At 34.9% G+C, this 24,852-nt stretch overlaps 1 protein-coding gene across 11 annotated transcripts in view; it reads right to left on the bottom strand.

Moving 5' to 3' along the window:
* Positions 1 to 969: 969 nt before the first annotated feature.
* MEF2C (myocyte enhancer factor 2C) overlaps positions 970 to 24,852 on the bottom strand; it is a 171,955-nt gene continuing 148,072 nt past the window's right edge. For 8 of the 11 annotated variants that reach the window (XM_059837181.1, XM_059837183.1, XM_059837184.1 and 5 more), the window contains 4 exons: positions 15,949 to 16,121; positions 13,686 to 13,815; positions 12,676 to 12,811; positions 970 to 5,682 (listed from right to left, as the gene is read on the bottom strand). In XM_059837181.1, coding sequence (XP_059693164.1) covers positions 5,361 to 5,682; positions 12,676 to 12,811; positions 13,686 to 13,815; positions 15,949 to 16,121 — 761 coding nt within the window. In that variant the 3' untranslated portion in view covers positions 970 to 5,360. The remainder of the gene's footprint in view (positions 5,683 to 12,675; positions 12,812 to 13,685; positions 13,816 to 15,948; positions 16,122 to 24,852) is intronic. The other 3 variants (XM_059837189.1, XM_059837190.1, XM_059837188.1) reach the window with 1 other exon arrangement.

Genomic DNA, 24,852 nt, shown 5'->3' on the forward strand with positions numbered 1-24,852 from the left:
ATGGAAGACTCCCAGATAAATCCTCTAAGATAACTGCAAAAATATTTTGTTCATCCTAACCAATGATGCAAAAAAGCTATTTACTTGTACAAAGCACATTCTGTAGTAAAATCAATGACACTTAATCTTAGTTTTAGCATCTCATTGCAAGGCTGTGCCCAACACTGCAAAACTGATAATATTTCTCTTAAAAGAAATTGTCATGAAAAGGAATAGCACAGCACAGTTCTTTTCTTTCATAAACCTATTTAGAAACTAGGCTTTGTAAAGTTATTTTTGAAATTGTAACATTCACCAAGCACCTTAACTTCTTAATAGATCGTCTGCTTCTGGCAGACGAGCCAGAAACACATCTTTTTGAAATAAAGTGATTCTTTTATTCTCAAACTCTGAAAATATAAATATTAGTTGGAAAACCCCCTGTTACTCCCAATAAACAAACAAACAAAAATCCCAAGCAAACAAACATTCTGAGAAAAAAGTATAGAAAATTGAGTAGATTCATTCTGACACAGTCCTTATGCAGTTTTGTTAGAGAGTACAGAGAGTGTAGATCAAATGACATATGATTTTGACACAGAACATGCATTTTTTTGGAGGTTTTTTGCATGATTGTCCCCATGGGTAGAATTCACAGGATGTATATATGGGAGTTTAAATTCCCTGTCAGTTAACTAAACACCTGAAAGCCAGGCATTATTTCACCTAGCTCCTCTGCTAGAGGCAGATTCAGATGGCCTCATTCCAAATGACCCTGACTCCAGAGCAGTGATGGGGTTTCCCTGACTTGGTGGGGTGATGTGTGCCAGAAAATATTGCTTGGCTTTCAAAGCAAGCACAAACAATCGGTAAGGGACCTTGAGACAGCTGCTGGTAGTTAAAGTGCTGATTCTTTCAGGTGTTACATTGTGAAACAGTGAAAACTGAACACTATTTAAATTAATAAAAAAATGCACAACAGACACCATATCACTAAGAAAGCCAGTAACTTTACTGATTTGTCTGCAAAATACAAATTATACCTTATTTCCAGCAGGAGAATCTTTTGAAATTTTCCCATTTTTGTTCACTACAGACAGCTGAATTAAGTCCCTTGAGATACACAGATGTGGTTTAACTTAGTTATAACATCTTGTCATCTAGTGGCGACAAAGTCCAGCTTATGCCGCTGTGAGCCTCTACTTTAATATTTGTTGCAAATGCTTGTATGCTCCCATTTACAAGCTATTTTGTTATCACCATTATTTTATGGAAGCAAATCCCCATGAAAGAGAAGAAAAAAAGAAAAAAAGGATACAACAAACCATCTGAAGCAATCCAAGTGTAATGCCTGTGGTAACCCAGGTCGATATTAAATACACAAAAGACTTTAGTACTGCATTTTTTATTTTAAATTTTTTTAAAAATTACTTTCTTAAATGACTTTTTTTTTTTTTTTTTTTTGAATCAAATAGAGGTATGGATCAGTCTGAGGTATGAGAAAGGAAGGTAGAAATGTAACATGTGACTATGAAAATAACCAAATGGATACTTTTGATGCAGAAAGTCTGTGGCTCAAAGCTTGGATTGCTCCACATCTTTGGTTAAAATATATTAACAAAAGCCTTTTATTACATCTACAGTCTGAAGCGTTCTAACAGACACCAGTGTTCCATCAGTCCTTCAAGAGACCTGTAGTGGCAGGAAATGAATGCCATATAACTGATGACATCACAGCAGATGGCACAAACAGGAACAGATGAAGTATGCCATGTTTAGGCAACAGCCTTTATTGAGGTTTCAAGTGGCTTTTAAAAAATTACAAAGCATTTACCTTCAAGGTGAAGGAAGAAGGAAAACAAACAGCTGTTAGACTACAGATAAAAGTGGGCATGTAGGATTGCAAATACAATACAAAAGGGTTGGCATCCTTGAAAACAGCTTATGAGTTCTATTCTTATACTAAGTTTACCTGAAAAAGATTTGAGGACAACAGCTAATTTTTACACTAATCATTAAAAATTGCTAAATTCCTCTTCTGGGAAAAATATAAGCCATTTTGTTATAAAACACAATTTTTGAGAGACGCTGAAATGGACAAAGCTTTACTGTGAATGGCTCAATGCATATAATATATATGTTGTGCAGATAGAGTATATCATATAATTGTCACCAGCAATTAAACACTAACTGACAACACCTTTTAATAGAGATTAGCTTAGCTATAACAATACTTGCAGGGTCTAGAATGCCACTTCAGGTGTTTGAACTTACAATTAAGAATGTTGCCTAAAATATCATATAGCATGGGTTAAGGTAAAGTAAATGTTAATACTCTTTCAGGGCTCTGCCCCAAGCTCCTTAAATACAAAGGAATCACACAATAAACCCAAATTAGCTTTTGCAAATACAATAAATGGTAAGATACAGATAAAGGAACAAGAAAGGTAGACAGTTATAGTTTACAGAAAGTGACTTCACAATCAAAGTTGTGCTTCTTATCATTAGATCAGTTTGCAAATATGCATTATCCCCCAAAATTTTGCCAGTATAAGTTAGTTGCCTTCTGCAGCAGGAACAAGAGGGCTGACTGGCATTTATTTTCATGTGATTCAGTTCTACTTGTGTTTATACAAAAAAATCACTGTCAGAGTTAATATAAATTGCCCAGGCAATACTTTTCATGCTACTTTCTGCTTGCAGTAATACTATACACTGCATCTTCATTAAATGATATCTTTCATTTTTTCATGTTTTGCTGAGGCAAATCGCAAGGTAAACTATTAATATGGCTATTCTTAATATATCAATAGACCAAATCCCCTTCCCCACTGAGAAGTTTCTACCACTATACCAATAAAATTGTATTTTTTCTTGAAATGACAATGTATATTTGTGATACATTTGCATATTTTTGACACACTAAAGTTTAAAATTCTCAAAAGAGAATATGTGTACAGGTTAATCTGAGGGTGAAAAAAGTGGTTTTTGTGTTTTAAAATTAATGATGGGCCCCATTTTAGCCTTTTTGTTTTGTTTTGAGTTTTTAAATTTATTTTTTGGGTTTTTTAAAGCATGCGTATCTTTGTTTACCCTGCAGTTTGCTACACGAGTAAGATGGATGCATTAGTAGCACAGTATTCTGCTTAAAGAGTTTCTAGATTATGTACTAGCCCCTGCACGGCTGAAAGTGCCTGTAAGGCAGGCTTCTGTAAAGTCATGGTAAGTGAAGAGCCTATGTCCTAATGCACACTGTAGTCTGATCATCATTCTCTACTACAGAGAGGTACACTCTATCATTGAGCAGTGCACAGCAACTGCATGTATAGGTGGAAAAAGAGTGTGGATTTCACTTCAAAGTACTTTGTGTTGACGTTTCGCTGTTGCAGCTGTATTTTTCATCATAATGTCAATGAATGTAGTTGAGACCTAGAAGGACTCTAGAAAAAAGGAGAAATATTACTCTTTTACTATGGCACTAACATTTTGCTTAAACACTTTTCCCCTCCAACAGAAATATTAAACTGAAACACTTGAATATACCATTTTTTTTTCTAATAGACAAGAGGGACAAAGAGGGACTTAAAGAAAATGACACATTCCCTCTGGTCAAGCTATCTTAGTCAAAGGAACAGTATCAGGCGGGAGAAAATGTGGACGCTGTGTGCTGAAGCAAGTCCTGCTCAGGTGTAAACACGCGGGGAGTGTTGCTCAGCAACGTGCTCCTGTGAGATGATATGACTGCAGAGGTCCGTGAGAACCAAGGACCAGTTGGCCAATATTGCCCGTGTAAAATCAACTGATTTTGAGCCACCCTTTAACTGATAATCTCTTTAAGAGTTTTGTCTGTGAGAGAGGGTAGGAATCTATACAACTTTTGTGCTGATCCCTCCCTTTGCCTCTCCCTGCTGCTTCGGCACATATTTACCTGCACTCACATAGCTTACAGCCGTTAGAGCTGCACATTCAATTCAGACAGGCAGAATACCAGCTTCATTAATGAGAAAGGGCCAGGTTACGCCACTTTGTCATTTAACCCAAGGAAAACTACAAGATACGCAGTACGTTATGCAATAGAAGGGCCCTTAACTTGTTACAAAGCACAAAACAGCATGAAAGAACTAATCAGTATATACAATGGATGGCAGTTCACCCAACTGATTGTAAAATGCTGTATTAAAATGATTTAAGTTGTTACACTATGGGTAAAGTCTAATTGTTTACAGATCAGTCTTTCAGCAGCTGACTTTGATCTGTAAAATGTACACCCACTAAAAGAAAACTGAAAGAAAATAGTTAAATGTGCAACTGCACAAATATAATTCCCCACTATCAAGAGAACAAAAACTATTACCATAATTATTATATATATTAGAAAGCTATACACAAGCATGTTAATTTCACAGATTTTTTTTAAAGATTCTTAATATTTTATATAATTAGAAATACACATTTCAAAAACAAAACTTCTGCAAAGAGAAAACAGTTATCTTCATTAGCAAAGCATGGAGTTCCTCAAGGCTTAGGGTAGTGCTTTCTATACAGAAAGTCCTTTTTGCTTGTTTCTTCAGGACTGCTTAAAAGATTAGCAAAGCTACCAAGGAAAAAAGAACAAATTTTGGCTTAAGGAAACTACAAAAGCCACAAATGCTTTGCAAACTCTGTCTTAGTTTTTAATATGAAAATAAGCAAAAATGTAATGTACATATTTTTATACTTTTTTATTTAATAAGTGATGCAGACCCAGAATTTTTGAAATTAAATATGTCAGCCCTCGAACTCAACATTTCTATAAGTATGGTCCTCTTGAAATGGTTTGATCCTTTTTAACTGAGTGCCATACTCTAAGAAAATGCCTGAATGTTTGTGAGCATTTTCAGTACATTAGGTGACTCAGTCTCTCTTTCTAGCATCAATTCATGGCCACCCAACTGCTGGATCTGTCAAAACATCTGTACATTTTCTATATGTTGCATAACAGCTGCTTTCTCTCTCAGTAAAGATCTGCCATTTCTGGCAAATGTTTTCATTTTGTCTATTTACATGTAAATAACGTTGAACCTGCAACATGACACTATCTATTGTAACATACATTTTGCAAGGGAGCACAACAGTGAAAAGAAGTTAACCTTAAAATCTATTTTGTACAAGTGTTCTGTTGTACAACTCAAGTGCTAAGCTTATCTCAGCATTTCTGTTTATCCTTATACTGCATCACTGAGGCAAGTTAAAAGTACTTTTACAAAACAGAGTACCTGACTTTTTTTTCACACACGGCACATATAATGCATATCGACCCTTCCCCCCTCCCCCCTCCCATTAAGGTATAGCACACACACACTGCAAGAAAAAAAAATCCCAACTAATAGGTCATAATGTTATCATGTTGCCCATCCTTCAGAGAGCCGCATGCGCTTGACGGAGGGGCTTTCCCTTTCGTCCGGCGAAGGTCTGGTGAGTCCAATGGGGGAGTGGAATTCATTCCGGTGATCTTCTCGATCACTTCCATCGTAGGAACTGCTACAGCTGCTCAAACTGTCAACAGGAGATCTCCCCGCCTCATGGCGCGTGTGCTGTTGGTATCTCGATGGTGTGGTGGTACGATCTCTAGGAGGAGAAACAGGTTCTGACTTGATGTTGAGGCTTTGAGTAGAAGGCAGGGAGAGATTTGTACTCTGAGATAAATGAGTGCTAGTGCAAGCTCTGTAGGAGGAAAGGAAACTCAGTTACAGATGGAGGAGGCATGGAGCCCCCAGATATGCACAAACACTCACATGAAACACCACTGTAAAGGCTTGCACAGGATCAGCACATGCAGAGATCATAGGGAATTGTTGTCTGAGCAGAATTCATGAATTCTAGGAGATGATAGCACCACAACAGATGTGGTCCGCTTTAGGGGGACAAGCCCTCAGTTTGGAGAGAGGTCTTGCTTTCAGTCTCTTTCTCTCCTTTTTTTAAGATCAAGTGTTATCACAAATTTAGGAAGGTGAGCCTTTCCATTGTTGGAACCACCTTCAGGTTTTGTATAACAAATATTTGTGTGTGTGTATGCATCAGCTGAGATGGAAAGCATGGGCTTTTTGCTGGGTTTAATCCAATTAATTTGAATGCACACAACTATTTTTATTGTGGTTTGTTTTAGCATGTCACTTCAGATGCAAAACAGAAACAAAAAAATATGGTCTGGTAATTTTTATGCTTTTCAGAATAGAGTTGAAATGAGTGGTCCTAATATTGACATCAACAAAATAGCACAGGCAGGCAAGGATTTAGATATGATTTCAGGGTTTAAATCCATAAATCTATGATTTAATCCAGAAGGCATTTGGATAAACTACAAAAGAGAACCCAAGGAAGAGTAGAAGATGATAGAGGACTACACTGTTTGCCCATAGGAAAACCAAGCTCAAAGGATGCTGCTAGCAGACAGAAAATTTTAATTACACTGGCCTCAAGAGATACTGGTGTGCCAAGTTAAGATATTAATTTTTTTCAAGATAAGATATTAATTTTTGAATAAGTTTCAGAATAGCATTCTGAAACTTATTCAAAGGTACGCTATGTAAGTATTCCAAGTTTTTCTTTTCTTTTCTTTTCTTTTCTTTTCTTTTCTTTTCTTTTCTTTTCTTTTCTTTTCTTTTCTTTTCTTTTCTTTTCTTTTCTTTTCTTTTCTTTTCTTTTCTTTTCTTTTCTTTTCTTTTCTTTTCTTTTCTTTTCTTTTCTTTTCTTTTCTTTTCTTTTCTTTTCTTTCTTTTCTTTTTTTTTTTTTTTTTTTTCTTCATTTTTTGTGCATTTTTTTGGCAGGTAGTGCCAGAGGAAAGATGAAACAGGCAGGGAGGAGAGTGAATACTGAGAACACATTTTATCTCTATGGGAGAAATGAGATTCCTTTCATCTGCACATTTTGTACAAAAGCACCACCTCCTGGCAAAACCAGACTTTTCATTATTAAAATAATTTCCAACCTCCAGTTTCCAATATGTTCCACTTCAGGGACCATTTGCTAAGCTGAAGTTAGCATCTTACCCAAGAAACAGAATTTCAAGGTTTCTATTCATGAGTATTTATTTATATAGGGGTAGGAAGGCAATAGGGGGAACACTTGACTTCACAAGATTTTAAACCTAAAGGGATATGAAGGTATTTTTAATGCAAGAAGGTGTAATATTGGGATTTAGAAGGAATTTCTAAGAATGTAGAAGACACAGGTAAGTTTAGTGTAGACTTTTAACTTTACTGAAATACTCTACTTTCCCTAGGGTGTCATCAAATGTGAGCTGAGTATTATTTAAACAACATTTAGTACTACTTTGTTAATTTTTTTTTCTTTTGACAGATTTAAAATAAAAATGTATGGCTTCAATATTAAATAATGTCCTCTGATTTTATCAGAAATTGCTGCAGTGTTTAAAAATGAATGGATCTTGTTAAAAAACAAAATAGCATGTTCTACTTCCAATTTTTTCATCGATCCTTCCTTCCTATACAGACAAATTTGTCAAATCTGCAATGAGCCCTTTCCTAAGTTACAGAGTTCATAAGTAATAGCCTTCACAGTAAAAAATGTAACATTTTTCTTTTTAAAAAGTGGATATTTTCTTTGTATTGCTTCCTTAATATTAAATTAACACATATAAGAAACTGTATATACAAGACTTTGCCATTTCAACATAGTGAAATATTCCACTCTTCCTGAAAACCTGTTAAAACAGTCCAAAGTGAATCCAATATACATTTCTTTTTTTTTTTTCTTTTCATTTCCAGTGACTTTATTTTTCCTTTGCTTAGGAAGATCTTGGACTTCACCTGAATAAATAGTTTGTCAGTTTAGTATGATTACGTATGATTTTACATGCCAAGCTTATAGCTAAACCTAAAAGTTCTATAATAAAGGGTGGTGGAGCCTAGATAATTGATTTAGAAGTGTTTGATTTGAGCAAGTGACATGCCGCTTTGCAAAGCTTGGGATAATTAAAAAAGATAAAAAAAGGACAAAAATAATCATATTCAGACAAATTTGTTCACATGGAACATACTGGCATTCTACTGTGTGTCAGCATCCAAAGGAACAAATCTACAGGGATAAACTGAATTTCCATGATATAGAGCTGGTATTGCTGTACTGGAATATTGTCTTTTTAAGAATGCCTCAGAAGTGAGTATGAGAATGCATCTGTACAGACTTTTCTACAGATTCCTTGTGAACCAGCATCGGTACTACATAATAACCTGGCATAAAAATTAATGGCAGTTTTATAAATGCTTCAGCTTTATTTGAGTTTTGAATTACCTTTTTTTTTGGTACATTTATAAAAGGGTAAGAAATCATTTTGGCAGGTCAAGACTGAATTTCTGAGGTATAAAACAATATTAAAACAATAAAAAAAAAATTGTAGCACTTATTTTGATTCACCTTTTTTTTCTTTCAAATACAGCCTTTTGCTGCTGAAAGTATTTCTGAAATTTAATATATTTTTATTTTATTATAATTTGCAATACTTCATTAACATTTTCTGAAACATTTTTATGAGAAGCTCATCTAAGCTAAATCTGCATGAGAAACATACTGTTACATATATGTGAATGGTGAAACAATAGGTATTTAGCTGCAAACTTTAAATCTATATTCTAAACAAAGGATTTACCTCTATTTAGAATGGAAGGTGCACAGTAAGAAATGAGAATTCTGTCTGCTGAAAAATGATTTAATTTCCCGTATAAGTATGTGTGGGTGTAGAAACAGCTGTTTGCACTTGTATCAATGCATATTTTACACTGTTGCTTCATATAATTACATTAATTGGGTGCAAGCATGCCCTATTGTAATCATGTGAAACCTTCACTAAATTCCCTGGTAAACAAACAGGTTTTGGATATAGAAAACCTACGGAGAAAATATAGAAAATTATTCAAAGATTTGTGTACAATTACATATACTGAATAAGTGTTGGGCAGTCCACTTATGCAGACATTATCACCTTTTTCCCACATATTGTAGGAAAACATTTCATTTTATGAGGACAGTGAAGAAAATTAATATCTTAACTCGGCACACCAGTACCTCTTGAGGCCAGTGTAGTTTAAATTTGCATTTTATTCAGATTATGATGGCCACATGGAGAAATGCTGCTTCCTATCTGGTTTCCACATGGAACATCTACACAGCTCTGCTGCATGAGAAATGGGGTAGCAAGACAGTGCCATGAGCTTGGGATGATGACACCTCTGTGTACATCTCTTTCTGAATGATTCTCCAAATGGTATTGAAGCTCAGCATGCACAGGTAGAAGTGCAGGTCTGAGTAAGTGATGAGTGAGGACATGAATATTGACCATGTAGATTTTTCTAGTGTGAGAAAGTTGTCTATTGAAGGAAGGGAGCCTCATGCACCTTTTCTCTTACACCCACTCTCACTTCCCTAAATCAGTTTACTTCCTCACATCATATAATTTTCCCAAATAAATACATGTTAAGGACCATTGAAAATTCATGATCATGTGCTAATTTGCATCTTGGAGAAGATATTTTTGACTTACTAACAATTCAACTTCTTCCCTCCTCTCTATTTTGGTTTTTTTTTAGGTAAAAGTTAAGAGATTCTTAGGATTTTTTTAATACTTTTCTGATCAATGTAAAAGCAGGATAAGAATTTCTGTGTCATGACATTTTGTTTAGCTCTCACATGTTAAGGTTACACTTTTTAAACAAGAATTTTAAAAAATATAGCATGAAACTGACTTACTAAAACATCTTATAATAGTGGCACAAGAAAAAAAGACTCAATCTGAAATAGATTTTTATTCAAAACAAGGGAATTGGCAGAACTGATACAAATTCATCAAACAGGATGTACCTGTTTCCAAATTTTTCAGTAAAAATAGTTTAATGGAGACTATTTTCCTATGTCTAGCTATAGTTATCATTTAATAAAAAATAATTGTATCTAAGTAATAATCTTTCTATATAAGGGTCACAGAACAAGTCAACATTATGCATGAATTGGGACAATTTTTTATTCATGTAGTTAGAAGTTTGGAGGAACTTCTCTTACATAAATAATTATCTATACAGAAGCACCTTGAGATTAAATATTGTTTCTCTCCCTGCATTCATATTTTGGGAAAGTGAAACTTCACCTGTGGATGTTACTTTTAGATGAAAAGATTGTCTCTTTGGCTAGGAAATGTATATGCAAGAGAACATATTCCATACTATGGATTTGTGCATAAAACATTTTGGTAATTTATTATGACATTTGGAAAGGACTTCCCTTCTGGTTATCAGCAATTAACTTCTAGTAGTCTTTTTGATAGATGTTAAATAAGCAGTAAGAGACTTTGATGTACTATTCAGGCCAAATCCCAAAGCTTTGTGAGGGACTGATTTTCAGCAGAATTTTTGTATGGATTTTTTCCAGATATAGATGCATTAAAAGATCATGAAAATACTATTCTGTTTTTAACCCAAAAAGTTGAAAAGTCTGGTTTGTTTTAATGTCCCAGTCATGTCTAAACAGCCTCTACAAGTCTAAACAGGCTCTACATTGTTGTGCTGCTCACCAGGCTTGGCAGAAAGCCAAAAGCTGCACAGACAGGGAAAGTGAACTACTCCCATGTCCTCACATATTTGCCCTCTAGTCCACCAGCACTAGTGTGGCTCCTAATTACACAGTCAACTTGAAGAACTAATAGCTTGATTGCAGAGATCTCCAATTACCTCCAAGATGGTTCTGACAGTGCTACTGAAATTGCTGAGGACTTACCTGGATCAAGATAATACATCTAGTCCTATCTTATTCTACTACTATTCACATCCTTGTCATGCATTGAGGAAGCAGAGCTGATTTTCACCTTTAGACTTGAGTGAAAAACAAAACCTGAAGTAGACCTGGAGTGTATCTTCCATTAACTGTTTTCTTAAAGGTTTTTATAGCCTACTGTTAACAACAAGCATCTTGCTGCCAAACCTTTTCAGTATATGACCCGAATAAGCACTGAGATTTATGTTGTCAAAACCTTTCTGTATGTGTTTTCTCAAGTATGTGAAGATGACTGTAATTTTGTTTAATTTTTAAAATCTTTTTGCAAATTCTAAATCAGGTTGATATACACTGGATATGTGCTACAGAATTTCAAGTTTTTTAAGTAATTCAAAAGTTAAAACAGATGCTCTTGCATGTAGAACTCAGTGAGTGTGATTTTCTGCAGTGATAGAAGACTTCTCCAGAACTGTCTGTGAAACAGCTTTCATAGCTGAATTCACTTACAAATCACTGAAAGAGTAATAAGAGTAGCAACTCAGAATGTATTCCAGAGCCACAGACCTTACACTTTGACATTCTGTGATATGAATCAGAAACAGATCACGATGTGTGACATATCTGAAAAGGCATGTAGTTTAGGAGTTAATTTATACTTTTTTTTTTGCTAACCAAATAGCCTTATTACATTCCTTGGTATGGTACCAATTGTTTATACAGTGATAAAAACATGTGAGCTTTCAATTTATTTGAGAATTCATGATTTTAGTTGTACAGTAAGTCTGAATGCTGACCCAGAAGTAGTGCAAACTCACAAAGAAAAGTATAAGAAAAAGATATTAAGACTTTTTTTTTCTAGCACAGGTATTTCAGTTGTATGTTTTTAGAACATTTCTATCTATATATACTTATTCATACAGAAATGAGGTTTAAAAATTTGTTTCCTTTGCAACATTTGTAAAGGTCTCCTTAAAAACCCAATCAACATGGTAAAGACATTAAAATAAGTTACAAAAAATGGTCAGATAAAGTAGAAGGAGAATTTTGAAGTTTAAGGCACGTTTAGAGTATTAAATTGTTCCACACTATGGCAACAATCCCAAGGAAAGAAAGTGCATATGTGGAAGACCTCTTTCTGAAAAAACGTTTTAATTTCAAATGTATATGAATTAAATTTTTCCCTCATAAATACAAATATTTTCAAAATATTTGAAAATCATACGCCTGTTCACTTAAATGAGCCAAGAGGTTGCTTGTTCTGGTGATTTCCCTGTGTGAATTTTCACTTCTAAATATCCTGAGGTGATTTAGCCCTGTGTTTCTCTGAAACTTGAATAAGTTGTAAAATTAGCCGCTGGAGGGCAGGAATACCTGTAGTCCTCAGCACAGGCACACAACAATGAATTTTGTAAGCTTACAGTCCTTTGGCTTAATCATGCTATTTTCTCATAAAAATCATCTCCAAATAAACTTGAATTTCAGAGCTGAGCAGAAGGGAGAATGTGATAATTATATAAGGTTTAGGCTTAATCTCTGGTCAATTAATTATGTAATCTTACTATATTAAAATATCTAAAAAATTTTCTTACTGTGAATGTTTGTGCAACCGTAACTGGAAATAAAAAGCATAAATACAAAATATGAAATCAGTACAATATAGATGTTTGGTTTTAATAGTGAAATAAAATCATATTTAAAGGAATTAAAACTAAAACATAAACAATACACTACTGAGAAAATGCCATGAACACAAAATATTTAGTTGTAGCTCCCTAGCAAACTTTCCATGAATTGCATTGTTCCAGTTTTGCAAAATCTCATTTTTATACACAGTAGATATGTTCCGGTATGTTATCTTGACATATTTCACATTTGGAATTACTGGGGAGACTGAAGTTACTGCAGGACAGTAAAATAAAGAAAGCACTGCTTACCCCAATTGACTGAGGGCAGATGGTGGCATGTTATGTAGGTGTTGCTGTTGCCAGCCAGTCACAGAACCAAGATGAAGAGCACTGGCTGTATTAAAACCAGAGAGAGATGATATATCTGCACTACTCAGAGAATATTCTAGATTTGAAAACAGAAAGAAAATAATTAAGAGAGAATTGAAGAGGAAGCAATTAAACAACAACTAGTCTAGTAATTTTCATGTCACTTCGTAAGCCTTTTAATTTTAATTACACCAATCACATTAAGTTGCAGCAGAAAAAGTAAATCTTCCTCATCCCTCAACTCATTAACTTGGGAGTAAATTACGCACTAATAATTATTCAGTAATCTAGCAGGGTTTTACTGGGTTTGGCAGATCTAAAACATTCTTAGCCTGTAAATTCACCATAACTACAAAAAGACTGTCAGAAAGACTTTGGTCTTCCTTGAAGAAGTCTGCAGGCAGTCTGCTTCGGAACAATATGTGTTCTAAAAATGTCCTGGATCTATGTCACTGTGTGCACTCTGTACAGGAGCAATACACAACAGGAACTGTAACGATGCCTTGAGGTTTCATTTCTGCACCCTCTCAGGTAGGAAACTGTGATAGCCAACAGAGTTACTGAACTCTGGTTGGAGATAGTAAAGCTGCTTATTTCCACTACCCTCATGACTTTAGCATGGTGCACTCAACTGCATGAAATTATATCCAAGGAAGAATAAGAACTGTTAACTGTTTTAAGGTTGCTGGGATTTTTTTTTTTTTTTTAATTAAAGCCAATTAAATAAAGCTACCAAATCAGTTTTACTTCAAGCAAATCAGCTAACTTTGAAATTGATACGTCTGAAGTTAGTGACAGGTACAGAATAAGCAAATGTAGTGTAAAGGCATAACAGCCATGAATTTTTCAGTTTCTCCCAAAGAACATTAGCTGATTCATTAATATTGAGATAGACACTTATCGGCACCTTGCTCCCTTCCCCGTCCTTTGCATCCTGCACCCATACTTACCGGTACCATACGTTGTTGAGATGGCTGATGGGTATCCTCCCATCCCTTGCCCTGGTAGAGTAGGAGTTGCTACGGAAACCACTGGAGTAGCCAATGACTGAGCAGACTGGGAGTTATTTATCCTTTGATTCTTTTAAAGTAAGTAAAATAAACATATTATTGACCAGTTTTAAGTCAGTTAAGTGTATTTGCTTTCTGGGAGTGTTTTGTGCATGAAGAATACAGGCTATTACAAACTTCTAGAAATTAATCATTTAACATGTGGCTTTGATGAACTCTGCCAACCCTATAATTTACAAGCTTTCAAGAGACCAGTTGTCACTATGGTAACCCATTAAATCAGTATCTCCTAGGTAACTGAACTAGTAAGACTGCTTTTATTGTGGGTAGAAGAACAGATCATGTGAAAAACTAATGAAATAGATGAACTCTATTCCCATTGTTTTCCTTTTCACTCATATAGGAAAAAAAACCTACCACAAAAAACAATGAAATCCAAAAAGCAAAAGAAAAACCCGCAAATCCAGCTCTGCTGGATTTTGGAAGTGAGGTGCACTCCCAGACGGTTGAACTCTGAACTCTTAACAGGGGATGGAGCTCTGACTACTTCATTTTTTGTGCAATAAAAAACACTTCAAAGCTGTTAGATTGCACAGCAGTTACACACTTATCTTTAACTTCAGGGCACTAGGTGTTGCACTGTAAGAATTAAACTAGAGAGCTCTATGTGAGTGGCAGGAAAAAAGGACTAGAGAGTGCCCAAAAAAGGCGGCTGTCATAAGGCCATCTTCAACAACATAAGTTTACATGCTCTACATGCATCACCAAAAAGAAGGCTTAATTCTTGCATGCTTAATTTGAACGTGTGTAACAAGTGCATCTGGCCTTCTACCGCTATATTAAAAAAATTGCCATGATCTTTTTGTCCACAACATAGTTATTTTCCATTTTATTTCAACCAACATTTTACCTACATCATAAGAATAACTGTTTTTTTTTCTTTGTTATTAAGATGAACATCATTACCACTTACCAGAAGCAGATCAACATCCTCAGACTGATTGCATAGGAAAGGAGTATTAAAAATTAGTAAATATAAATATTTACCAGGATTTAGCTTAGGGAATATTTTAATATCATAGGGGCGGTAAATTAAACACCTTCTGAACATATCTTGGAAAAAATACACCTCATAGATCTCTTATTTGCCCACTTTCTAATGGACTGTTTGACTCAATTGTAGGAACAACCAATCCATTTTTCAGCACAAGAGTTTCTCCAAGAATTCATTTGTCTTACACAGTCCCACTGTTTGCAGATTGTTACGCTGTACCTGACCACTCACAGAGTCTCTTGAAAAATATAATTTTTAATGGGCTTGGAGTGAATAATTTGATGCAGACAGCTTGTCACTGCCTTGATCAACTTTGAGTATTGCCCTGTAGGACTATTTGTAATTTTATGACTTAGGATGTAGCATTACATTTATGGATAGTTTTAGTTTGATGATTAATTTATTTTGCATCGAGCTGAAGAAGCCAACTTGGAAATTGTTTTAATAATGTTTTTTATAAAATAGAAAACTGCATCAGTTAAATTACTATCTTTTAAAATTAAGTTAATTTTTAGTGTTAAATCACTCAAAACAGCTTTACTTGGAAACACTGGTGAACTTTTGAAAAGTAAGTGCAAGACATGGACACAATACCTTCCCAATTCAGCCTTCTAGCATAATATATTGCCTAAATTTCACTAGTCCTGTCAGGAGATACAGAAATTTCATATTCCTTTTTCTCTTGCTCTATTTACTGCTCCTTATCATTACAAAAGTTGGAGCTCACAGTGATAGGGCTCAAATTAATTTATTACTGTTAATATGTCATCTGCTAAAAGTTTGTGTGGCTAATATTTAAGAAAAACATAATAGGTTAGAGATGCTCAGGGTTAAATTTAGCCTTTATAACAGCCTCAGGAAGGAGTCTTTCAGTTACTGGGAGAGATACTGCAGAAGGTTAGACTGTTCACAGTTAGGACACAGTTCCTATTTTGCAACTCAACAGACAAAAGGCAGGAAGTAAATAAGATTTCAAAAAAGACCCAACCAAAAACAATCAAAGAGGCTCAGCCTACATCCTCAGCTTGATGTCAAGCCCTAGTTAGAAAAACCAAACAATCAAGAATTTAGTTTCCTGAGCCAGCCTTAACATTCCTAAATAACTCTTATCTAAAATAGATAAAAAGAAGAGCTTTGAAAATTCATTACCACTGATGGCATGGTACTCTTGCTGCCAGGTGGAATAAGCACACGGAGGTCTGGTTTACGGTTGTTCATTCCCAAATTCATTGGAGGTGGAGATTTAGCTTGCATATTCTTGTTCAAGTTGCCAGGTGAGACCAGCAGACCTGGTGAGTTGCGGGGGTTTCCATATCCATTTCCTGTTAAGGTAAAAACAAGAGGCAAAAAAAAAAGAGAGAGAGAGAGAGAGAGAGAGAAGTTTGATGAAGTCCACTGTATCTTTTAAGCCCTTCTAAAACTGTGTAATCAAAAACTCATTGTAGATATCTGGGACATGTACCTTTATAGGAAAATACAACATGTGCTATATTTGGAACAAGTGGTCTTCAAATGCTTTCTGTCATGGCTGCTGACATCTCTGTGATGGCCTGAAATTAACTCGATGATACAATTTTTTTTACAGCACTGTGGTATATAGCACAATATACCCTTGTAGCAGCCAACATCTGACAGTTGCCTTACAAGAATCAGGAAATCAGATAATTTAAGGGTATAAAAACTGTCAAAGCTATTTCACATTTTCTTGACATCTACAGAAGATTGTGCCTCTTCTGACTCAGACCTTTGCAGGTCATGATTTTTTTTTTTCACTTGTAAACAAGGGATGAGCATAGCAAGGCTATAATTTCCACAAAAAGTGGGGGGAGGACTAGAAGGATTCATAAATTCTTTGGCTCTTTTTCACTACACTTCTTGGACCTGGTTCTGTAAACACTAAAATCAATGGAAGCAATATCATAACTTTATTGGAAAATACCACCATATCTTTCATCTTCTTCTCTCTTATGCAGGCCCCAGGAACAATTCTGACAAGCAAATGTTTCCTTTACCTTTTTTAGAAAAGAATATTCTTTCACCTCATAGCATTGACAACTTTGTGTCCATAAAGTTAATGACCTATTAATTCCACTATCCCATTCACCTGATTTCACCTCTTACCCACATAAAATCTAGGGAAAAGGTGACTTTTTAGGGTAACCTTGAAATTCTGTCTACACAATCTCAGGAGAGGTACAGAAACTGCATAGTCATAGAGAAGGAATAGCATGAAAATTAATATGGAGAGAGAAAACCTTTACCTTGGGTAAATACCAAAGAAACAAATCCTATGGAAGACTTTCTGTTCATGAGCTGCAACACACAGCTTAGAATTTGTGTGAGAAGATAAACTAGTCAGTGTGGCAGAGCCCTCTGGGTCAGAAACCCTGGAACTCCAAATTTCCTTTGTTTTCCCAAAGTCAGTGAAGACCACAGTATCTCACCCCATCCTCCCCAGTGTGAAATGATGTTTATAACCCTAAAGAATATAAATGGATTATGGAACTAAATTTGATTATGTCTATGAGGTGGGCATAAAAATGACAGTGTGTGACATCAATTTACTCCTCTGGTCAGGATAATGAAGTGTGTCTGAGGTTGACGAAGATTTTTAAGTTTTTAATCCTTAAGTGCATCAGCCACTTGTATTTGCCAAATCAGAAAATAATGGAAATATAATTTGTGAAAGGCTATTAGATATAAAAACACCACTTCAGGCTTTGAAAGATTCTGAACTGTGAACACTAGTATTGTGGCACAGGAAAATTACCAAAAACTGCTTGAATTTTGTACTTGTCAGGTGTCTTCAATAGCTGGTCTAGTCTGGCTTGTTTTTTCTCACAATTTCTTTTATCATGATCTCTAAGCCTTTGCAATATGTTGAAAATTTAAGAGCACTTCTAATATTCTGTATTAAAATTACTTTGGAGATTTTACACTAAAATATTTTTCATAGATAATCTTCTTTTTTATTTCCTCAATAATATTACCCAGTTAGGAAAACAAAATGAGTTATGAAATGTATTTTAGATTTTCCAAGAAAATTCAGCAGAGTGCTTTCAAAGGTTTTTAATTTTGTACCAGTAGGCTTTTTTTCTCAAAACAAACAATTGTCCTCAACATAAATGAACTATCTATTATGCTCTAATTAATGCTATGTGTTACTACAGGTGGTGAAATTAGAAGGGGCTTTTTGAATATACAACAGTATTTTCTACCAGAAACCACACTGCATTTTAAAAAAGTTTGTCTTTTACAAATTGAATTCTGAAAATTGAGGCATGAGGTGATCAACAGAAGAAACTGAAGCAAAAGTAGGGTTTCTCTGGTGTCAGTTTCATACAGGAGGATGTAAAATATGAAATCTGTCATATGACAAGGATTTGCTCAGAGAGTGACAATGGAACCGTTTGAAGCAGCACTGGTTTTTTTTCAGTTCTACAATATAGGACTGAAGATTTATAGCAAAATGGATTCCACTGTACTCTATATGTTTCTAGTTGTGATTTTTAGAGGATAAATCGCCTTACAAGAAAGAACTCCAATTCCTACATAAGATTTACTTAATATCATATACTATTAAGAAATAGTGCTTAGGGAAAAGAATACTTCTGTATAAAGCTTTATTCTTCAGAAACATTAATCTGATCTTTACTGATGTGAAATAGTTTGAACAGTTATTGCATTTATATTTTAAAAACATCAAATTCTTTTAAAGAACTACTGCAATAACTTCTTTGCCAGCAGATTACTGCTGTTCATGGCATATTATGCCTGCTAGCATTTTGAAGCCATATAATAACAGTTCCACTTTCCAGTCACCAAACTTATTCTTTTGGTATAGTGAGGATTCAGGAATGTAAAACTGTGGCCCTTAAACCAATAATACAGAAACCCATCATTTGGAAACCAATGATGAATGCATGCATGTGGTTTAAAGATAAGAAGAGTCTGCATGGAAACCAGTTCTTTAAACTGTACCCAGTTAATTCAAGAGGGCTGTGGCCTGCTCTAAGGCAGCTGTCCCACCTTCAGATAAATCCACCAAAGAGAATGGACTCATTTATATTCAGAGGCAAAACAAATGCATAAGACTTCTAATGTAAAAATTAATTCTTCCTTCATGCTATACTTTAAAACTGCACTCTGCCTGGACAATTATCAATTTAGATGTGACCCTAGGCAGAACATTTCATTCTGCTGAAAGCACAAAAATTATATGTCATATATGAATGGATTTCCTAATTACAGATCATAAGAAAATGAAAACCAGATGGATTTTAGAGCAAGTTTGCCTTACACTTTTATTTGGTTAAAAGCCATATTTTTTCATGGAATTGAACATTTTTAAACATTACAAATGGATTCTATAAGGCATAATGAAAACAATGAAACTAGAAACAGTAGATGCAGAAATTTTAAAGGGGGTATGTCAGAATTTGTAAATTTATATCATTTTTAATTAAGCAAGTTTTCAAAAAAAAAATATTTTTCCTTGTATTATTTGTTATACTGACTTGTAAGAGCAAAAATATTTTATGCAGAAAAGAGCTTGTTTCTAGACAAGCTAGTGGAGCAGCATGTGTCATGAAACAGAGTGCCAGACTTTGTATTTGGACTAATGGCAGAATGTAAAGACAAATGTTTTTTAAGCACAGAACACTCCTCTTGGACATTCTCTCACATTTTGCATTTAGGCACAAGTGCCTAAAGTGTAGAATGAATTCCATCCAAGTACAAACTGCATGATTAATCACTTTAAGTTCACTTTCTAATATCCTCAGGAAAGTTATTTTTGTTCACTGATAGTCAATCAAGAAGAATTATTTTAAAAAATCCATTTAACAATGAAAAAGCTACATTTTTAACTGTGCTACAAATTAATGTAGGACTGCCTTAAGCATCTTTTTCTTAAATGTTAAGATTTTAAGGATACCAGAAGGGCAGAAGCTTAATCAGGACAAAAGAGAGAGCAAAGTTTACTTCTCTGCTTTCATCCCCTATTAGTAACACCCGTACCTTTAAAGGAGTTTTGGTCATTGGGGTACAGGGATTGCAAACTGGCAGCAATTCTTATTATTCTCAGGACAATAAATCTATACTGAGCATTTAAGCCAGGAAACTTTCCACATGTTAAGGTAACACAAATGAGAAAAGAGCAACTTTTTCCCTTATCTCTCAACATTCTTGAACATAATTTTAATATTTCAAAGTCTTTAAGCCTTGAAAAATTGGAAAATTTTAGGACTTTGATTTCTTGAATGTTTGAAACTGTCATGTTCCCACTTGTTCCGTTCTTTTTTTTTCTTTTTTTATGATATCAAAGATATATAGTGAATGAAAAATTCTCTGTGGTAGTCTGAAGAACTAAAGTGGAAGAAAGAAGAACAAGATACACAATTTGTATGTCCGTTATTTGACCTCTCATTTGTTTATTCTAGCGCTTTTCACTGACAATATGGGTTGAGAATTACAAGATCCTTAGGAACCTGAGATTAATTTTAACACTAAATTAACTTTCAAATTCTTGCAGGAGTTTTAATAAACACTAATGCTTATTTCAAATTTCCAATAAGTGTATGCTTTTACTTGTGAAAACTTTCATATTTCTTCCAAGATGCATATATACATTGGATTTCATGGACGACTTCTACTTCCTATTTGGTTATACTAAATGCATATGTCATATATATGACATTTTGACTGATCACCAAGCATTTCAAAAAGAATTTTAAACATAGAATTAATATATATAAACATGAGAGCAAAGTATTCTGCAAATTATCTCTACTTCAAAATATAAGCATATGTATGAAAGAATCAATAAAAAATTTTGCCAAATTGTGTCCAGTTTTTCACTGTTTTCTCAGTTTATTTTCCTATTTTCTGAAGGAATGGTAATTGTTCTTAATAGTAATTAAAATGTAACAAAAAATTTCCTTTTCTCTCTTACTTTATTTGTTTTGTTTTGTCGGACATTTTTGGTTTTTTCTGCATACACACTGAAACAGGCTATGGTTTATTACCCAAAATAAAAAGATACCAACAACAAAGAATGAATGCTAGGATGCTGTACTGTTGTTCACCTAAAAATAATTTTAAAAAGAGGTAACTGAAAATTTTTACTCATATGTTACATGTTTGTCACATTTTTCAGCAGACAAGAGTTACTAACTGCAAATGGGAAAAGAAAACCAATCTGCTGTTACCCTCATCCAGGAAAAAAGAAAATTTTCACTTTTAAAGAGCTGCCCATTCCCACTACACTCAACTAATAGACCTTCTTAACTGAATTATGGGGAGTCAACTCATACAGATGTGGTATTAAAAAAATTAATAACTTTGTGTGGAAGAATTCTCAAACATCCTGTGAAAGTATCAGCTCCTTTTTGGGAGGGCTGAAACAGGGTGACAGTTCAGAGAACACACAGCCTTTTGGAAGAATGGGAGGAGAATGAGAAGAAAACTATCTCAACTACTCTTTGTTAGTTTTAAAACTAACCACTTAGAAATAATCTAAATATATGGTAGAGATTTCTGCATCAACAGAAGTCTGAGCCATCGCTCTTTAACTCACCCTTTCTTGCCATACAGGTTCTATAACTGTCAATGGGAACTTGCTCTTTAAGTTTAAAGAGGTGAAAAGGGCTCTGATGGCACTGCAGTTGTCCTCCATGTAGGATAAAAGACCATGAGACCAGAAAACTGACCTGTGCCTCACACCTCATGCAAACACTTCACTGCTGAGTCAAGCGCATGGCAAGCTAACCCGATCACAAATACTGTGGTTATGTTTTATTACTATAATAAGAGCTGTACTTAAATGTTTCTAAAGTAGTACTTCCAGTAAGTATTCTCCCACTTTAGGAGTTCACACCTTTAAAATATATATATATAAAAAAAAAGAAGTAAAGCTGGCATCTGACTTTTTGAATTAGTCTGTGGCTACCCACACAAGCAACTCTGAGAAAACCTTCAAAACAATTTTCAATTGCAATTAGTCTTCTCAAGTGGTAGGCAGATATTTAATCACATGGACTCCCTCCTTGCAACCCTTGGAAACAGGGGTGTATATCATTGACAATGAAGGTCTGTGGTAAGTTATACAATTAAAGTAGGGGGAATGTACTTTCTTCTTCAAGGATGACCGTCCTTGTTCTTTTTTTCCTTTTCTTTTTTTTTAAACTCAGCAAAGAAACAGAGCAATAGATGATCCAACTTAAGGTCCTGTTTGTGCTTTTTCAGTCTTGCACTACAATTATTATTGCCAGGATGCTTATAATCTTATGTCCAATCATAGAATCTTATTATCTGCTTTCATAATTATTTAATGGCATCTCATATCAGGAATCTCAGATCACACAGCTTTCATGCAGAAACACTGTCTTTCTGATATCTTTACTTCTGATTGTAGTGATTAATTTATTTTCATTTCCACTATTTTGTTCTAGCACCTTTATCAATAGTTATGCTCTTTTCAGAACCCATATATTTCACATTATCTTGTTTTGATTGAAGCTTCAGCTTATCAAAACAGTGACTAAATTGGAACTATTGAGAAAAATTACTTAATTATACAGTGGTCTTCAGTTTTGTATTTTATAAATATTACATGTCTGTAGTTTAAACACGTGGACACAGTTCTATAAGCAACAGGAATATATTCTTTGTGTCACAGTTTTGTAAGGTCCAAATCTCAGGGATCAGAGATCATGGCTCTTACCATAGTAAAACAGGTCTCCTGCCTGGTCTTGTATCTACTGCCACGAGGAGATAGCACAGTGCAATGTCCCTGAACCTTGCATAGTGCTTCCTCCTCACTCTCACTTGACATTTGCAAATGTAAAGTCAGTGTTCTGCACTAGGAGTGCACTAGTCTTCCACACTAATGCGTAGTGTAATAGGAGAGGTCAGTGCCTCTCCCATTAGTGATGAGGTATTTGTCTGAAATTTAGCTTACATTACAGCTTTTCCAAAAAATCTTGCTTAAATCTCCAACTTACTGGCATAGCCCTGATCTCCTAGCATGTGAACAACTCATATGGGGCCTTCTCTGAGATCTGAGATAACCATCTACCCTAAATATGTTTTCAGGACTTAACCATGCTCTTATAAGTACACCAGTTGAAAAGATGCTCCATTCTAGTCCTGTTTATGCAAAAAATGAGAAGTTTTTTTTTTTTTTTAGTATGGGTTGTTTCAACATTGTGATAATTGAGAAAAAGAAAGCAACACCAGAATGTGACTTATGTCAAAGAGAAAACCATATTGCTGGAATAAATATTACTTTCTGAAGATATATAGGAGAAAAATACCTTCCTGGGAAGAAGAGAGAACTTATCTCTTTTGACTGCCAGAAAGAGACTTTTGAGAAATCATGACACAGTATCACAGAACGGTTTGGGTTTAAAAAAACATTAAAATACTCAGATCCAAATCCCCTGATAAGGGCAGGGACACTTTTTGCTAGAAGTTACTCAAAACTCCATCCAAAGTGGCCTTGACCATGTCCAGGGATGGGGCACCCACAGCTTCTCTGGGCAGTCTGTGCCAGAGCCTTACAATCCTCAGTCAATAATTCCTAGTTAATACTTAATTTAAATCTGCCCTGTTTCAATTTGAAGCCATGACCCCTCTGTCAATCACCTGCTTTAAACAAATTATTTGTTGATGACAAATTATTTCCTTTCTGGGCTATTTGAAATCAATTATCATTTTGAGGAAACTGATTTTCAATGAGAAATATTTCAAGACAAGTGCAATTCCAATTATAAACAGGATGCCTTATTTGGAAGGATACCTAGCCCACCCTGTCTCCTTTGGCTTCTATTACTGGGAGACTGCTCCAACTGTTAGCACAAGAAAAATTACCTTGTAAGAGATTTGGAAGACAAAGGGATTGGTTGGATTCAATATCTTAATTGGTGGATCACATTGAAAGTTAAAGGGCAGGGGTCATGTTTACTTAATACTGTCAGGAACTTCCATGTGGGGCTGCAGTCACAACTTCAGGAGGTTAAAAGCATTTCTTTTCTTTCTCACAGCAAAGTCATTGCTCCAGTCCAGATCCAAGAGGCATCAGCTTTCAGGACTTTCAGGACTCAGGACAGGCACGAAATACAGACATTTTCTAATTTGCAATGCCTTCTTCTCTTTTCTGAATTTGAACAAGAACATGCATTGCAGTGTGCAACAGAAGACAGTGTTGTGTCTTAGTGAGCAAGAATGCAGACAGAAAAAACAGTGAAAACCCTGTCTCATTTAAAAAAAGCATAAAATTCCCCCAGACTTCACTTGGAAAGGGATTTTATCTAAAGAACACAAATTAGTTTTGAGGAACATTTGAAACTTTTTGTAATAAAGGAAGTCAATCATGCCTGTCTTTAAGATCTCATTTACAAAGAACCATGTTGTTGAACTCACTTAACTGTTCATTACATGTGAACTTAGGGCTCTTTCCTTTTCAAACCTTTCAAGCTGTCTTTTTATAAATACAAATATTGAGACACTGTTATTAGAGAGAGAAAAACTAAATGTATTGCTCTAAGTCAGCACTTACACAACTGGTAGAAGCCTAATAAAGGCCAAATTTTCACAGATTTTCATTGAAGTCTGCTGAGAGTGGGCTTGCATGGATCTCCTCTTTGGTAAGAGGTATCATGAGTTAGCTGAAGATTGACACATCCAACCTTTGTATATGACACCCACTGCAAGATTTTAGAAATTTTTTATATGAACAGCAGCATCTAGCCTTTCAGGCTTATTCTCAAAGTTTCATTGATGTGACTTTTGTGTGTTACTTCGAATTACAGTTGGAAAGGCCTCTGTTGACTGCCTACACAGATATGAAATTCAGTAGATAAACTCTTTCCTTCATACTGTGTATTAGATCTTGTCAAACAAGTTTTAGAGTTCTTCCAGCTTTGACAAAATCTCCTACCTGTAGGTACGTCCCTTAAAACAATGAAGGAAAAAATGTATCTATCTATCTATCCATCCATCCATCCTACCATGTATCCATCTCTAGGTATATAGATATATATTCTTATATGG

The sequence above is a fragment of the Haemorhous mexicanus genome, chromosome Z, assembly GCF_027477595.1.
Source record: "Haemorhous mexicanus isolate bHaeMex1 chromosome Z, bHaeMex1.pri, whole genome shotgun sequence".
NCBI classification, from domain to species: Eukaryota; Metazoa; Chordata; class Aves; order Passeriformes; family Fringillidae; genus Haemorhous; species Haemorhous mexicanus.